This window comes from Gobius niger (genome assembly GCF_951799975.1).
Source record: "Gobius niger genome assembly, chromosome: 9".
Taxonomy (NCBI): domain Eukaryota; kingdom Metazoa; phylum Chordata; class Actinopteri; order Gobiiformes; family Gobiidae; genus Gobius; species Gobius niger.
This window is the reverse complement of record NC_136860.1, coordinates 21,009,284-21,027,656: the sequence shown is the minus strand read 5'-3', so window position 1 is coordinate 21,027,656 and position 18,373 is coordinate 21,009,284. Positions and strand designations below refer to the sequence as shown.

Sequence of the window (18,373 nt, the reverse complement as noted above, 5' to 3'; positions counted from 1 at the left end):
TTGACATGAAAAACCGACCATGTACTCCCATGGCACACTTCCCAGCCAACCACAGCCCAGAAGAAGGAAAAACAAAATACCGGCATTACCACACTTTTTCCAAATCCGGCTTGGGAAGAAAGGGCAGAGAGCAGCCAAACCTAACACGCAGACATGAACTCAGAATCCATGAGCAGCAAGACTGCTGGGAGACAGACAGAAATACAGCTTAAACAAACGTACAAATGCACTGAACATGGGTTTCAATCATTTATTAGGTTCCAGAAAAAGTTACACTTCTTACATACAGTTTATACAAACAACTAATCTCACTTGAAGGTGGAATTTCTTTTGATATATTAGTAAAAACCAATGATAAGATCAAGCAATAGCAAGCCTTACATGTGACTTAACGGAACAAAGAAAACCTTTCTGGCCACTTTACCGTTAGTAGTGTTCCCAACATGGGCAGTGTCATTAATACCGACATGGTGATAAAATCGCAAAAGAAAATAAAACACCAAAGAAACAATACAAGGGTGTCCAATGTCTAATTTTTACAATTTAAGGACAAGATTCGGTTGATGCTTCTTCAAACCACCAAAGAATTGTTACTGCAGCAACAGCCAGTTTTGGTCTCCCAGGTGTGTGCATATAGACTGATTACATGTTTAGAAAGACTGATACAAGAGGATACCTCAGACAAAGAATCAATTAATCAAAACAGAAAAAACATACACCAGGGCAAGAACAGAGTGGTCTATTGAGACAACATTTATGTAAGAAGGGCACGAAGCAGTAAACCAGGAATCCTTACCAACTCCAGCTGGAGCCAAACAGAGGGGGCACAGAGGATCAAACATTGTTTGGACATTTTTATCGGTACCCAGGACCAGGCTGAGTGTAACCCTGGCCATAAGGGGGGCGGTTTCGGGCATAGGGGTTAGCAGCTCCTGGTGGAGGGGTGACTGTGTTGCCTGGGGGTGGGGTGTATGCTGGGCGTGGCTGGTACCCAGGGCCGGGCTGGGAGCTGGGGGGCAGGCTGTAGTTGGCAGGTTGCGAGGCTTGTGAGGTATAGTTTTGGGAAGGAAAGGCTCCTGGTGGGTACTGCTGTGGTCCCTGAGCTGAATGAGGCGGCTGCTGTCCACCCTGGAAGCCTGGGCCTGGGGCTGGACCAGGACCGGGGGCCTGGGATGAGGGAGGGGCGTAGTTCTGAAATTGCTGCTGCGGAGGCTGTGGTGGACCAGGCTGAGGCGCTCCAGGCTGAGTGCTGTAGCCTGGAACGAAGGTTAGATTTCAGTCTATTAGACGAATAAATCCTGTCACATTCTGGGGCTGTTTACACCAAACGAAACAGCGCTACGTTGGTATTGAACAAACGCATCTTTTACACTAGAGACCAGAGTCCTCTGACTCTGGGCTCAACTGAAAACCCTGGAGGAGGTATTTTCATATTTCAGCTGCTCGGCATCAAGTCTGCTGGACAGAACGTGGACACAGTCAGAGCGGTTACATCCTAGCCCCGATCTGAACGCTGACTGGCTAACTCATGATCGCAAATAATTGTGTTTTCTGGGTTCTCTCGTTGTTATTTAGTCTAATAACAGTCAGTAATTTGTAATGACTTTTACTTTAAAATGCATCAGAGTTGTCTCGGAAAGCGACAACATCCAAAGATTTTCAGGGAGTTGAAATCGTCTTCCTGTGTCTACTCCCAGTGTATGCAACAGCATAACACACAAAACGGTCAATGTTTCAAATTAGTTTTGTCAACACCTCATCATTTTCATGTAAAAGCAGATTGAGAGGACGTGACAACTGCGTTTTCTAGACTATTGTTAACAGCTCCTCAATAAAACAGCATGCACTCTCAATCAACAGTAAAGGCACGTTGCATGGTCAGTTATGAATGAAAGCTTAAAGAAGCAAATGTGGTCAGTTTAGCAGTTTCAAACAGTTAACAAAGCATGCTCTTACCAGGATATTGCATACCATACTGTTGAGGTGGGGCACCTGGTTGTGGAGGGGGGTAGCCCCCTGGAGCCTGGTACTGCTGGTAAACCTGCCCTAAAGACACAAGTGCAAGCACAATTTTAAGACTTACTAAAACACAACGCACACAGTCCAGTTAAAGATATAATACATATTATATGATGGTTGTAAAACATGGGTGCAGTTCAGAATTAAGCACACTTTCCACTGCATAATATTCTAAAGGGCAAGCCTACTAAGACTTGGCTGAACAGATATTTGTGTGACCAAGTCCCAGGTCTTTTGCTAGAGAAATAAACAGACTTGTCAACAAATAAGCAAAAGGCTCAGTTATGAGAGGGACATTAAGGTTTACTGGCTTCTCGTGACATTCTGAAACAGAGACTTATGTTCCACTCCCCAGGAGTATTACAAGAATATAACAGTGTGACATAATATGAACAACCCAACTAACCCTAACCACTGGTGTAGAACATATACTGTAGAACATGTACGCAGCAAACTGAAGAGACAGCCATCCGTTAACTAACGGGCACTTTCACCGGACTTCATAGCTATTGGAATGACAGGCCAAACATACAGTATGTGAAACTGCACATTTTTAAGTTTAATCTAGTCAGTAATTCAGTGTACAGTATATGCCATACAGAAGCTACTGTTAGGGCTGCTGTAAGATGTTTGGGCTGCTGTAAAACTGATACTGCAGTGCACTTCCATCTCCATCAAATCCAGAGGATATTAAAAACATGGTCTCCTCCGATGATGCAATCAGGATAACTTATTCAAATTATTTTTCATGCACATCTTTATTTACCATCCATGCCAGCAGGGGGAGCCTGCACTCCAGGATATTGAGGCTGTGGTTGTGGGGGTGCTCCTGGCTGTTGAGCAGCAGATGAAGAAGAGGAGATACTATCAGGTGTCCCTGAGCGCTCTTCGACAGCAACTGGTGGAGGAGCTGAAATAAAAGTGTTATAACTAATGATCATAATCTTGTATACTGTTGTGACTGGGAGCATTCTTACCAGGGGCCTGACCTTCACTCAGGCCAAAGGCCGAAATGACATTCTTGTTTACTTCATCTTGATTCTTCAGTGGGTCGAATGCTGACATGCTGGCTGCACTCACTGGGGTGGCCTGTTTCATTGAGTGGTCTGCGACTACCACTTTGCCTTCCCGGCCATCCATGGTTTCTACAGACATCATAGTACTTAGGTCACTAAGTAGCAAAGTCAGTAAAGTCACAGCAAAGTCACTTTGCGGACTATCTCTAAAATCAGATAATGACCCAATATGAAGTAACTTTTAATCAGAATTTTGGCCCGCATTTAAGAATTTCAGTGTCAACATATATTGTAATGATAACTATCATAAATAAACTACAGAAATAAAGACTAAATGCGCCTCTCACCACTGTCTGGGGCTGCTGGGGTCAGATCGGGTTCTACTGGAGGTTCAAGACTGTCCAAAAGGGTGTTGACTTTATTTCTGAGTTCAATAAGTTCCCGGCGAAGATTCTTCACCTGACTCGATTCCAAAGGCCTTGGTTGACCATTTACTGAAAAAAGTAAAAAAAAAAAAAAAAAAAAATTCAAGAAAAGCATTAAAATACACAATATACAAGTCTTTTACAGTAGTGAGTAAACGTAATCACATCTGGGTCTCAATCATAAAAATAGTTATTAAAAAGTGATAACATAACATTTAACATTTAACTACAGTAAACATTTTTTAGACCTTGGGTTTATTTTACAGGGTTGAGAGGGCGGCAATGCAAAACCACACTGCCCTCTTGTGACCAAATAAGGTAAGTGAATAATCATACCTAGTTGCAAAATTTGTCACAACTAGCTATATATCTAAAAGATACAATAGAACTTACCAAACAAGGTCAGTTTTAGTATCCTACTACATTGGATGGCGAAAGTGAGGTCTGAACTGTCAAAGATGGTGATAAGGTCATCATCTATAGAAACAGAAACAAACAATAAGGATAATGCTGTTTCTTATACAAGCGTTTGTGATACAGTCACATCCAGGGGCTGTAAGGCAACCCAAGTTATTTATTAGAGACTATTCACCGAAACATCATGCAAAAATTGTGGACGTAAACAACAGCCGCAATTGCTCGTATTGATGAGGTAAGTTACTTTCTGTGTAATAACTCACAAATCTAGACTTACCTTCATCCTTGTATTTTATGGTAACCTCGTCATTACTCTGCAGCTTTCCCCGAAAAACGCGTTGCATCATCAGCACCAGCTCATCATAAGTAATGTCTTCATTGTGGATGGGGATCCGCCGAATGTCATCCCCTAACTGGGCTTTAATGATCAGCTTTCCGCTGAGATCTAGCTGGCCGTTCATGGTGGGTCTGCTCTCTTCCACCACCTGTAATTAACACCACAGTTTCAAAAAGTCTACGTCAGTGATCCTTGAACTATGCTATGGTTACCACTGCTGCTCGTACATGGGCTGATAAAGTGTTTATATTTTCTCAGCAGTTTTATTGTTGTTTAAGTAGACATGATTATATACCTTTTCGCATCCCTTCGTCTTCTTAATCCTCATTTGGAACTATTACCTCTGTTATAATTTAATTCTCTGGTATGGGCCAGCTTAGACCTGCTGTAGGCCGGAATTAGATGTTGTGGTATTTAAAGCTAATTATTTTTCAGGGGTGGTAGCCTACTTGGCGTGAAAAGTATAAGAACCAGAAGTGGTTTAAGGGTTGGGGAAGTTAAATAGCAAAGTCCTTTCTATCTTCATGTACAGTAATGACAATTCAATGAACTTTGACCAAAGATAACATGTAGGCCAACAACTAACAATTATATGTGCAAACCTCTCTGACACGCCAGAATTTTGTTCAAACACCGACTGTATGTTTGAAACAAAGACGAGTCGCTGGATAATACATGAGCGTCATGTTTCCAGGCCATTGCTGGGTGAATAATTAGCTGGATGCTAGGGATTTCATGCTAGTAGCATACCATTCCGGCAACAATCGGGAAAAGCAGTTTGCAATTTAAATTAAAATATCATACTAGGACTGATATAAAGCGCAAAGAAACACGGATAAGAAATGAAAGAACACAACTAAAAGACCTAAAAGCTAGCCAGCTAGCTAGTCATGTTTTAGGGGCGTATGAATATTCTGACCAGTGTGTCATGCCCCTAGCCGAACATCTGTACGGCTACAAAAACAAAACAAACACGACCATTATCCAGAATAAAAGGTATCGAAAATGTGCCCCTGCCTAAGGCAATTATATCTCTCAAATAATTTGACGTCACACTTCACAATTGAGTAGGTTCAAACAGATCAGATGACACTACGGAACAGTATTTGGAAAACGTAAAATTGGCAACATTAAACAAGCTCCCTGACGTATGGATTCATACTCAATATAGAAGATTATGAGCTTGACTAAAAAAAAAATCAATACAAAATATTATTCATTATCCCGTGACACCTGTTCGGCAAGAGCAGTGAGCTATGAACATAACATTAGTCACCCAATGCTAACAGAAGCCGTTAGCTTCAGTCAATGATAAAACATACAACGTGTGTTTAGTGCTGATGTTGATTCATGATGTATTAGAAATCTAGACATAAACATTTACCTGAATTGGACGACGTGAGCACACTGTATTTCACAAGTTTTACCCAAACCGTGAAAATCAGATGTATCAGCAAAGCTAGGCTAAACCTGGACCAGCATCAGGAAGTGTCCCGACTGTCAACGTCAACACGTACGTGGCACTCCTTGTGCGCAAACGCGCAAAAATCAGATCACCGTCAATGATCATGTGTGACTGCTCCGATTACTTTGGTCAAAAAAACAAAACAAAAAACACTTTGACTATGTTGACATATGTTCTGTACTACACTTTGTTTTAGCGTTGTGCATAAAATTGTAATGTAAAAAAAATATGTATTGTAAACTATGCAGTGGCCAGTGGGTAAAATACATAAAGACGAGTATACTGAAACTAAACTGTAATATTTTATTGCACCTTAATTCTATAGTAACAATGTCATAGCCTTAACAATTCTGCAAATTCAGAATCACAATCAGATTCAGAATTGTTTTATTGGCCATTGTTATGAACAGGTTCACAATAACACAATTCAACTGTTTATTTAAATTCAACTGTTTATTTAGTTATAATGTAATGAAATTAATATAGGCTAATATAATTATTCAATCATGTAAAACAGGCAATATAAGAGACAAATGCAACAAAAAATAGTCAGAAAAATATGTGTTCAAGCATGATTATTTCACCTTCTTCTCTTGCGTAGCACTAAACCATGAGTCCAACAGTTTTTTCATATAATAAAGCTGCCATGCATGCACTTGAACAGCAATCACCATGATGACATACATCACAGTCACTGCAGAGAAGCCAAAAATGAATCGATATGCCTTTCCATGGCGGTAAAGCTGCTTAGCAACAGGAAACATCTCCATTCCACCATAAATTAGGGGTGCCACAGAAAAAAGTCCCCCACTAATCATGGATAAGACAAGATAGCTTATGTTATTCTTTGGAAGTGACACACTGCTGCAGAGCAGTGGAAAGAGACTGAGAAGGTATGGATACTCCCATTGATATGGCATTGATATGGTGTCATGCGATACAAGATTGTAATGGCTAACAATCACTTGTGCTGCTACAAGGATCCAGATCAGAAAGTGAACAATGTTCAATTTCCGGACCTCTGATTTTAGGGAGGCGCTGCAAAAAAGTAAGGAAAAAAACACAGATCACACAATGATTTATAATGCAGAATGTATTAGTATTTATCCAACTCAGGGCTTACCTCATCTGGAAATGAGGGACACCTCTTTCTTTGGGTTTCTTGTCATATCCATTCAAACCAGCTAACCTGGAACCTCCACGTGATGTCATGATGGAACACCTCTAAAGACAAATAATTGACACTGACTTTACAGTCCTATTTAACACAAAGCTTAAAACTACAACGCAAAACAGCAAAGTATAATATGATAAATAATGTTCAATGTGAGGCTGTTTTGACTTCATGTTACACATTGTTTCAACGCTCAACCAAGATGGTTAAATAGGACCTGCTATGGCTAACCAAATTTAGCATCACAAATAAACTGTTCCTTGTGTGTGCAATCATCTTTAATAACGCATACTCAAGGAGTCAAACAATACACGTTTGACAACACCTAGGCCTAATATTTATCAGAAATACTGACCAGATTAATGTAGAGAACCAGAGAACGGTTTACACACGATTCAGACAAAAGAGGCAGGATGAATGAAAGTCGAGAGAACGACATACACTGCGCATGCGTATAATCTCACCGGAAACCACCCCAGAAGCGCATTAGCGCAGCATCAGCATCACGGGTACGATCTATGGGCGCGTGCGATGTGTCCACGTTTGTAGGTGAGTTTTCCAGCCACAACACTCTTCATTCAGGGCACTGAAAACAACAGGCTAATAAAATATAATTTAATCGTATAGACCCCCATAATGATATTTTTGCAAATTTGCCTCTATTCTGTCGAATAGAATGTTCAAATGCCTTTAGGTTAGAGCTAGAGGGGAAAAAGTTTGGAACGATATGCAAGGGGCATGAAATTATAAGACTGCCCATGGGCATTCAGCATGGGATATTATTGTTTTTGTTGGCGTTATAATTGTTCCTGTAATAACATATATAATAGTTGACCTTCTTTGCTGTGTGGAAAAAACTTTAACCGCTGCTCCATTACACAGTGCCGCTATTATCATATGCAAGTTTCAGGTGATGCGGTTTAGACATCTGAGCCATCCAGTCTAATATTCTGTGGGCCTGTGGCACTTTCATTCTTACACTCACAGGTGCAACAAATCAAAAGAGACATAAAATAGACACTTTTATTAAAAACAACATAGACACTATTAACAGACCAAAAATAATTATGACAACAAACAACTGTATGATTATTTTGATTACAATAAAATATTTGCATCACATAATAGGAGAAATGTATAGTTTTCCTCTATTAGTTTAACTGTTTGTCTTTATTGTATTGCAGATTAACAGCAAATAAATATTGATCTCAGAGTTATAAATCTGATTGTATTTTGTATACTGTCATAGAGGTCATAGCCTACAGTAAAATTTGACACAATATATGTAATTTCAGTCATGATATAAATAAAGTCTGATTGTATTGTGTCAAAGAGTGGTTCAAAAGTTTTGAGCAGAGCTGATTTTCCTCAAAGGCAACCACAGTACACAGAAACTGTACATTGTTTATTTACTGTATTTCTATACACGAATGCATCAGGAAAGCCCTTCTCACGTTACTTTAAATTATAATTAGTTCAGTTTTGAAAAAATACTTCTGGGCATCTTGGTAGCATAATATAAATTTACATGTTTTCTTTATCCACCACTGTAATCTTTTGTATGCAATCCCTTATAAAACAACTGTATTTAACAATGCATTCTCTTGCATTGGTAAACAAAACCCACATTCTTCCCCTCTTCTTTTTACTCTTAACAACATACAAACACCTGCCACCTTCAAATACAATCACACAACCTTTTCTACTATTCACATTCTCCTCTCCACTGGGTAGCTGCCACTTTTAAGATAGTACTAGGTGCCAGCCAAAGGATCTGACTTGTATTTTTTGGGGGGAAATATAGTTTAAATTATACAACTTTTTAAGTTTTTAACTGTTTGTATAGTTCAGTCTTCAGATCATTCAATATCCCTAATCTAAATACACATTTTTGTCCATTTAAACATTGTGTACATCGACATTTTACATAGGATATAACAAATATCCAGAAAACGAAGAGTGTACATATTGCCCTGCATAAAGTCCTGAAGCCTGATCTGAGGGCAACTGAACATAGACAGTGTCCCCTGGTTGCAGAGGTAGTACTGCACTTCCTGATGCTTGATCCAGAAATCCTTTTTTATACTCATCATATGTGTACATTACTGGTTCATTGTTTCTCATCAGGGCCACCCACAAATTGGCTCCTTTGCACTGAACATGGTAGGCAAAGTAATAAATTCCAGGTAGCTCACAGGTGAAGACTCCTGTTTGGGGATTATAGTTTTGTCGGCCATTGTACAAAAGCCTATCAAAGACAACAGGACTGCCAACTGGTGGAAAGGGTGTCGTTAAAATTGCGGTGAATGCTGGCATTTCCAATCCATTGGCTCCCATAACCTCGGCTCCATTGGCACCATATTTGCCCTTCTTGCCATAACCACCAGGCTTCACCCCATCAAGTCCAGGGCCCATCTCAGATAGTACTCCAGCCATGTCAGGGGCTAATCCGGGTTCTCCAGGAAGTCCTGGTGGGCCTGGTAGACCAGGCACACCTGGTTGTCCTTGGGGTCCAGCTGAACCTTCTTTTCCAGGAGGGCCAATAGGGCCAGGGAGACCTTGATTTCCCTGACCTGCAATTCCCTGTGGACCAGGTGGACCACTCTCTCCTTTTGGTCCGGGAAGACCCGATGGTCCTATTGATCCTGCTGCACCGTCTATTCCAGGGATTCCTTTGGGACCTTGAGGTCCTATCTCACCAGGCAAACCATCAAGTCCATTTGTTCCAGGAAGCCCTTGAGGCCCAGGCTGACCAATAAGTCCTTTGTGCCCACTCTCTCCTTTGGCACCTACTGGTCCTGGTGGACCTCTTGGCCCTGGTTCTCCACGATCCCCTGGAAGTCCATCATTACCAGCAAGACCAGGAGGTCCGACATCTCCCTTGACTCCATCAAGACCTTTAGGTCCTCCTTCGCCACAGTCACCTTTAGGCCCTGGTGCACCTAAACCTCCAGCTGGCCCCATAGGGCCTGGAAGACCTTGTGTGCCCTTTGGCCCTGGAAGCCCAATCAAACCAGGAGGTCCTGCTAGGCCTTTATCTCCTTTTGGTCCAACTTGTCCTGGAGGGCCATTCATACCTTTGTCACCTTTTGGTCCAGAAAGCCCAGGTTTACCAAACCCAGGCAGTCCTGGCTTCCCTGGTAGACCTGGTGGTCCAGGATGCCCTTTAGCACCTGGAGTACCTGCCTGTCCTGGTAGGCCATTGGGGCCTGGCTTTCCTATGCCTGGTAAACCCTGCAGGCCTGGAGGTCCTACTTGACCAGATGGTCCAGCAAGTCCTTGTTCTCCAGGATATCCTTTGTCTCCTGGTGGACCTTTTGGTCCAGGTGCCCCATGTAACCCAGGTTTTCCAAAACCAGGTAGACCTCTGGGTCCAGCCGGTCCTGCTGGTCCCGGAAGCCCTTTATGGCCTGGTTGACCAGGCATACCCATTCCTTTGTCCCCTTTGGGTCCTGGTAAACCTGGTAATCCTGGAAGGCCTTTATGACCTGGTTCACCTTTTGGACCTGGCTGACCTGGTAATCCTGGGACTCCTGTTTTCCCTATTCCTGGTAACCCAGGTGGTCCTGGTGGTCCTTGGGGTCCTGCCTGTCCAGCTGGTCCCATTTCACCAATAGGACCCATTTCACCTTGCATTCCAGGTTCTCCATTTTCACCGGGCCTGCCTGGCAATCCCTGCAATCCAGGTTTCCCAACTCCGGGTAATCCTGGTGGACCAGGTGGTCCAGGTCTTCCCTCAGGTCCTAGTAGCCCATTTCCTGGAGGCCCAGGAGGACCTTGCGGCCCTTCAGGGCCTTGGGGACCCATTGGACCTGGTTCACCTGGAGGAATTCCCTCAGCACCACTGGGAATGGTCTGACCTGATCAGAATAAAATACAAAATATGTTGGTCATACCCATGGCATTATGTGATTTAAAGGTGCATTATGGAACTTAGAAGAAATTAAAATGAAGAATGGACTATCCCCATAGCGTTCAGTGCAGGTTAGCTGACGCTCGTTCATGCTAGCAATTTGACTAGGTCAGCTCCTTTATTTAGAATAGGGAAGAAAAAAAAATAGAATAAAGGGATAAAATCAAGACAATGTTGCGAAGAAAAAAGTAGGCCACAATTAGTCCACTCTTAATTTTACAGTCTATGGTTGTGACCCAGTGGCTGTATGGGTAGTTAGCATGGCGCCTTTACTTTTCATCAAGATGCCCTCTGTGACATTCCAGGACCAAAAAAAAAGTTCCATAATGCACATATTGATCAGTACAGAAAAACCTGTGTACCTTTGTCCTGTCCACCGCCATTCATTGCGCCACCATTCATTGCACCGCCGTTCATTATGCCGCCGTTCATTGCACCACCTTTTCGTGGAATTTTGCCTTTCATTGGCATCTGTGGCATCTCCTTCCGATGCTGCGGATACTGCATGTAAGGCACCTCTTTGCCCATGTACTGTTGCTGAGGAAAACCCTCCTTGCCCATACCAATATGCTGGTACTGCGGTACTGGCTGATATTGTTGAGCATGTTGCTTGTAGAATGCCCCATTAACACACATGAGGACTGTCAGCTGCAGGGACAGGAGGAGGGGGGCAGGGAGGGGAGTCATGGCTAAGGCCTGCAATGAAAAAAAGAGAAAAAGTGTGGAAGAGTTAGTGTTCAGTTCTTTCATGTAATTACAGCAGTCACATACAAACAGTGTTGACTTGGCCAAACAGAAAAACTAAAGAAAAAGCTTGCGTTCTGAAAGAAGCAATGCCACTTCCTGGAATTTCTAAGCCAATGCACTTCATTTCTGCAGTCTATATTATCCTTACCAATATTTAAACAAGAGCAATCATGAACTTGTTCCTCACATCATGTACAGTATCTTATTCTTATTTTTTCCCTTTTTAATTTTAAGAAAACTCAATTTGGGTCTGATTGTAATTCAGAAAGTTATTACACTTCACACCTTATTTCAACCAATATTTTTTTTTCTCCATAGCCACATCTTAACTTTTGCTATCACAGGTTCTCAGTGAGCCCTGGCCCTTTTCTCAACTGGTTGGTAATTTTAACATAGTTATGCCACTGACTCCAGTGATGAGAGTTTGTCTTTGAAAGAAGCCCAGTTTCAGCGGTGACACAAACCTGACATGCCAGAGAGGCCTAAAACGTATTTCGCTCAAGACAGTAGTGACTTTTCCCTTTTAATTTTTCTTTTACAGGCAATTATTTAGACCATATTGCAAAGTTAATTACAAATGGTCAATGCAAACGTCATGTTCAGATTATGTCAATCATTTTGTTTCTTTAGCTGCCAAAGGCCAGAGAGGTCCAAAGAGAAATGCACTGTTAGTGGTGACAGAATCATGGTCGTCATAGCAATTGGCATGATGGAAACTTCTTCTGCTTTCATGCTTAACTCGCTTGATTAATTTCTCTTCAAAACATTATTGTTTTTTAGCTAATAAGTTCAAGACATAATTTTGACAGACTATAAACAGTGTCTGTGACGACGCATTCGTTTTGCTCAAGAGATGATTTCAAAAGACATAGCTCCATCCATAATTTTACTACAAGGGCCTTGGTGCTGTTGGTACAGGTGCTGCCAAAGTCATGTGTGGCATGACATACGTAATGTAGTGTGAGTTGTCGGTGCTGCTCCAGACAGTCCAGTAAATAATCAAACTTGCTCATGAACCCCTCCAGATGTCTTTTTTGACAGCTCGCAACATGTGCAACAGGAGTCTGAATAGTTTGTTAACAGGCTTCCCATGTTGAGCATTATAATTCTCTTTAGGTGCATTCAATTCATTAAGGCCATACCACCTTTGCTAGGCCCGATCCCGTCAGACCTCGGAAGCTAAGCAGGGAAGGGCCTGGTTAGGACTTGGATGGGAGACCGTTTGGGAACACCAGGAAGCCTGGTGAATGTAGTGAGTGTGTGAGTTGTTGGTGGTGGCGGCTGATGTGCGCAGAGTGGTTGCCTCGCTTATCATCACCGAGTATGGAGTGAATGAATAATGCACCAAATTGTAAGCGACTTTGAGCGTCTGGAAAACTATATATATGGCTCCTTTGCGCTGATAAGACTATATAAGACTAATGCATTATTATTATTATTATTCAAAGCAGAAGTGTTTAAGAAATTAATGAAACGCCCTCAGGATGACTGGCAGAGATTTGCCTGCTAATCTGCACCAGCTGCCTCTACGATCACCAAAAAAAACACTCATTCACACACATAAATATAGATGTGTCTTGCTCAAGGACACAATGACTGTATGTCCTTCTATAGACACCCCATTCCAAAGATGAAAAGTAGCCTTCTCAAATATGCACCCAAGCATGTGAGAAGGACTGATTACAGTAAAAAAAATTCGATGGTACATAAACAGTACTTGGTTTTCGATACCGATACCTAAACAATGCCTTTTTTCATTCCTAAACTTAGATATATAATATATATATTATCTGGAACCATAAAACAGAACAATAATGTTAATGTATTCCATGAAAGACAGTTTCTTTTAAGATGGTATGATTAACAGGCGTCCAAATATTTTTCCCGTGCCTGCTGTCAATAGTTTAATGTTTTACATACAAGTAGTATCTAAACTATTTTTTCAGAGCTGGACCTAGCTAATTTTGTCATATTATTGTCATATTATATTGTGATTATCTATTCATTAAAAAAAAATTGAATGAAACATGTCCTAGTGGGACAAGGCCTCGTGGAAGACCCAGGACACGGTGGTGGGACTATGTCTCCGAGCTGGCCTGGTGTCGCCTCGGGGTCCCCCCAGAACAGCTGGAGGAGGTGTGTGTGGATCGGGAAGTTTGGGCATCTCTGCTGAGACTGCTGCCCCCGCGACCCGGCCCCGGATAAAGCGGAAGAAAATGGATGGATGGATGGATGAATGAAACATGCAGAACAGTTATATTGGAAGAGGAACCTTTACTTCTGGAGTACATTTACGAAGTTTCACTACGATGTTCATGGCTCCCCGGAGGCATAGAAGGACTAGGGAGAGGTTGTTTGAAAGCTCTAGTTTAGTTCTCTCTTTTTGTTCCAAAGTTATGTCTGAAAATCAGCAATGTTGTAGATGGCGGGAGCATGGGGTTAAAAAATTAAAGCGCAATTCGACGCCCCCTCCAGCAGATAGCGCCCTGCGTGGCCTCCTGGGTTGCCTATGCCCAGGGCCAGCCCTCTTTTTTTGATGCTATACTGGTATTGTTTAACGGTACCCAGCCCTACCTCCGAGTGAATTCTCTGTAGGCCGCTGCTCTTCCTCTCCCCGTATGTCCCTGTTGTGTCTTAAAGCTAACGGCAAATCAAAATTAGAATAGCACCAAGATCAATCACGGTTTCACGGTTTGATCCAAATAGTTCAGAGGAACTATTTTTGCAAGGTTAGCAGTGTGCGGTAACTATTTTGTTTTAGCTTGCTTGAAAAATTGTTGGCCTGTCCTTAGTATGAATATTGTTGTGGTTGTTTAAAACTTCTGCCTTAATTAAAACCGTCAAGTATTTACATCAAACAAAATATATTTTTTTAATGCAGTTAGAGACTGTTCTTCAGTTATTCACTGTCTGCCATGTTTTCTTGACCTATTCATCAGTTTGGACAGAATTCACTAGGGAGTCATGTGTTACTTGTGTGCATAGGGTCCATAGTATGGAAAACTAGTGTGTTATATTCAGTACAGACGATCTCACATATGATCTCACACAGCCTGAACTGCTTTTCAACCAATCACACTTGTTTATCTGTACTGTCAAACTGTGTCATCATATTGTTTTTTTAAACAGTCAAGATACCGCTCTGGGATACCATGAGTTTGTTCTGCTCTCAATAATAAGAATAATAAGAATGATTATTATGCATAATAGCACTTTTCCAGACGTCAAAGTTTCTTTACAATTTTGTGCATTATTCATTCCCACCATACTTGGTGGTGGTAGGCTATGTATGTAGCCACAGCTGCCCTGGGGTAGACTAATGGAAGCGAGGCTACCAGTCTGCTCCATCGGCCCCTCCGAGCACCACCAACCATTCACTCACTCCCATCCAAGTACCAACCAGGCCCCTCCCTGCTTAGCTTACGAGATCTGACAGGATCGGGGAGTGCAAAGGCGTTATGGCCTTTTGTTTATTTTTGTATTGTAAAGGAGATCCTTTGCAAGATTTAATTAATTCACCCAGTGATTTTTTGTGTTGCCTTGCTAGGACCATGTGTTTTGCTAGAATAAGTTTATCTGATATACGCTGTACTTTTTAAAGCTAATAAAAAAGGTACTTTGGCAAAATCTAAGAACTTCAAAACAGAATTAGAACTTTTTATTTCAACTACATTTGAGAGAAAATATTATAAAATGTGAAAATAATATATTAATAAACAATATGATGACAATAATAAAGGAAAAAAACATTGTCATTTAAAAATATATTATTATATAATATATTATACAATATTATACAATAATGAATGGTGGTGGTCAGAGGGACCGTCAGAGGGACACATAGATCACCAGGACCGTCTGTGGAGGGAATGGACTACAAATCCCCTACACCGTGAGAAGCGCTTTGAGTGACTTGTGTCATGTGAAAAGCGCTGCTTCCATTCCATATATTTCTCTCAGTCAGAATATTGTTTGTGTACAACAACATTGATATTGTTGTATATATTTTCAAAGTTGGAAGCAAATGTTGACGACCAACTCTTCCACTATGGAAAAACCCTGGATGACTGAGAGCAGCAATGGTGATACAACTACCTACTGCGGAATACTGGAGCCTTATTAGACACATGCACTCCGTAGAAAACAGTGGCGTGGGATTGACTGAGAATAATAAATATTAGCCTTTAGTCTGGCTCCTCTGCTCAGACACATCTGTCTCTCAGTCTGCCTCTGTGAACAGAGGCTCGACTGTTGTGGCCCGTCTTCACCCTCTGCCTAATTCCTCTCCTCCCTGAGTGTGTCTGCGCGCCTGCCCTCCTGCCCCTGTCCCAGCACCTCAAGCATCCAGAGTCACTGACCTCCGCCACTATATGACCTTGGTAAAGTGAAGGGAAAATCTGCAGTTGACTGTGTGTGACTACATTACCATGCTAAAAGCAGAGCATCGAAGAGCAAACCATAGTGCAGAGATGGAGGACGTTTAAAAAACAAGGGATTTATGTTAAAAAGTAAGAAACCACAATGAAACTGTTACTTGAGTCAAAGGTACAAAAGATCATATACAAATATCATCACTACTTCTGCTAATACTGCTACCTAAAACAAGGGCTGGGTTAAAGTTAGTTACTAACCAAATGTTAATCATCTGACATTGAGAGAAGTATTTCTGAAAAATGAAAAAGGCACATTAAAATGTTCGTTTGGTAATACGTACAAGCCACTTCCCCCTTTAAAAAGAAAAAAGCACCAAAGTTGGCATTAACAACACTGATACACGCTTATCATAAATGTTTATTTTCTTTTACTTTTAACTGAGTTTGAGAAATGCACCAAACACAGAATGCACCTGTGACACAAAATAGCATGAGAAAACATTGTAGAAATGTTATAAATGTGTGTTTGACCCGGCCAATCCATAAATGTATACTGCATTTATGCTTACCAATAGGGAACAAAAATTCTGTCCTGGAAGAATTCTTGAACATTACTGAGAGTAAAAGCATTGGAGAACATCATGCTCATTAATGCACATGATGTCACTAAAGAATTGCGATATTGGGTGTCCGCGTATCATTGTAAATTGCGATTTATTGCAAAACGACTTACTGCCCCTGCCCAAAGTACTAATACCTTTCCTGCTACTAGCCATGTGACTATTACCTCAAAATCTTTTGTAGTATCTTCTTACTTCTACAGGGAAAAAAAATATATCATTTCTCACTGTCAATTCAATTGTAGGCCTCAGTTTAGATTTTAGCACAAAGCACACCTCATAAAATTAACACCACCTCAAGTCACGCTGCAAACATTCTCGCTCAAACAAGGCCAATATAAAAAGCAAAGGATACACATGGAGCGCCACAGCTGTGCAGCTAAATGGCCACGCTGTTTACTCCTTCCTGCTCCCATACCTTCAATCTTTTGTCCAATACATTCCTAAAGTAGAGCTGAATAGAGCTGACTTCAGCAGCAGCCACAAACAAACAGGCATACTAAGGTCAATGAAGGGCCAGAGAATTGACGCAACGTATTATGTAAATTAATGTTCAATTTACAGTGTAGGTTGGCTTGGAAAGAGTTTGTATTTGCATCAGCGATAGTTACAATAGTGGTAGTCGCATTAGTAGCAATACTGGCAGTAATAAAGTGGCAGCAGTAGATGAAGCAGCAGAAGAGGACCAGCTGTTGTGGTGTGTATGTTTTGCATTAAGTTATTCACTCCTCGTAATACTATTATACTTGTACTCACATATAACTGAATATGAAGCTGACAAATCATGTGTAATCACATGTATTGCACCTCTAACCCAAAATACGGAACATGCACTCATGCCCAGCTGAAGGTAGACTGACCTAATCTGAAGTCACACAAACACAACAAGCACAAACATAAAGTGCTGGTGCACAGTATGGACAGCCATTCATGTTGTACACAATCCAAAAAGCGGCAACAATACAGATAGCTGTCAGAAGCAGAAGTGTGAAACATGCATGTGACAAAAATGACTGTTAACACCCAGTGATCATTCTCCCCAATGTCTCTTGGTCAGGGGAAGAAACCCCCATTAATGAATACTCAAAAAATCTAATGTCAAGCTGATGTGAGGAGATAAAAGAACATAACAAATCAAATCAGCTGGAGCCGGCTCTGCTCGGGGCACAAAGTTAGTGTTTGCCTGTAGTCTCTTCTCACCAAACTGCAGCTCTTTCCTCTGTCCCATATATCTAACAGTTTACCTCCAGCCATTAAGATGCACAATACACTGGAGTCCAGCTATCCTCAGACAGGTATAGCAAAAAGGTTTTAAAGTGAATCCTGTGCATGCACCGGCCTGCAACATGCTGGATAAGACATAATCTGTGCAGAAGGATGCCAAATGATTTGCTAAAGGCCATATGCAAAAATACCATTTGATCTCACAGCTGCCTGTAGCTTCTGCACACGAAGTCAAAACATGTTCAACTGGATGAGCAGTGAAAATTATATTAATAGGTAGTGATTTATTTAACATTATATTATCTTGCTGCTAGCTTAATTTTCCAGGTAGATACATGTTTCTGTCTAACAAAATGGTGTTACTTTTTCTAACTGTTGACCTGACAGTTGTATGTTGAATGAGGATAAAAATGATGAAGGCTTACCTTTCAGAATGGCCGTTTAGGATGTAAAATGACTGCAGCCTCTCCCCTAAACAAAGACAACACTCAGAGTGAACCCTTGGATGCACACCTTGTAGTTAAAGCCTATATCTGCTGGTGGGCGGGGCCTCTGCGGATGGGTGGGGAGCAGAGGAATGGGAACAACGCTGGGAGCAAATGTATCCTCCCAAATAATATATATAGTGCTATATCAAGATATA

General features: G+C 41.4%; 3 protein-coding genes across 4 annotated transcripts; all 3 read right to left on the bottom strand.

The window, feature by feature from the left end:
• Positions 1-234: 234 nt before the first annotated feature.
• Positions 235-5,732, bottom strand: tfg (trafficking from ER to golgi regulator). Of its 2 annotated transcripts, none has more exons than XM_079563176.1 (8): positions 5,599-5,732; positions 4,155-4,362; positions 3,854-3,937; positions 3,383-3,529; positions 2,997-3,164; positions 2,786-2,929; positions 1,972-2,046; positions 235-1,256 (listed from the first exon to the last, which is right to left on the bottom strand). In XM_079563176.1, the coding sequence occupies exons 2-8, from the start codon at positions 4,336-4,338 to the stop codon at positions 856-858; spliced, it is 1,203 nt and encodes a 400-aa protein (XP_079419302.1). In that variant the 5' UTR covers positions 4,339-4,362; positions 5,599-5,732; the 3' UTR covers positions 235-855. The 2 variants fall into 2 exon arrangements, with proteins under 2 accessions (XP_079419302.1, XP_079419301.1); XM_079563175.1 differs by having other exon boundaries at positions 236-1,256; positions 1,957-2,046.
• A 353-nt stretch (positions 5,733-6,085) lies between these two features.
• On the bottom strand, positions 6,086-7,302 carry jagn1a (jagunal homolog 1a). The gene is made up of 3 exons (XM_079563262.1): positions 7,209-7,302; positions 6,803-6,903; positions 6,086-6,717 (listed from the first exon to the last, which is right to left on the bottom strand). The coding sequence occupies exons 1-3, from the start codon at positions 7,290-7,292 to the stop codon at positions 6,255-6,257; spliced, it is 648 nt and encodes a 215-aa protein (XP_079419388.1). The 5' UTR covers positions 7,293-7,302; the 3' UTR covers positions 6,086-6,254.
• Positions 7,303-8,776: 1,474 nt separating this feature from the next.
• col8a1a (collagen, type VIII, alpha 1a) lies at positions 8,777-11,453 on the bottom strand (the record flags this gene model as incomplete). Its single annotated transcript, XM_079562764.1, has 2 exons — positions 8,777-10,713; positions 11,129-11,453. 2 exons carry the CDS (start codon positions 11,451-11,453, stop codon positions 8,777-8,779), a joined length of 2,262 nt encoding a protein of 753 aa, XP_079418890.1.
• Positions 11,454-18,373: the final 6,920 nt, after the last annotated feature.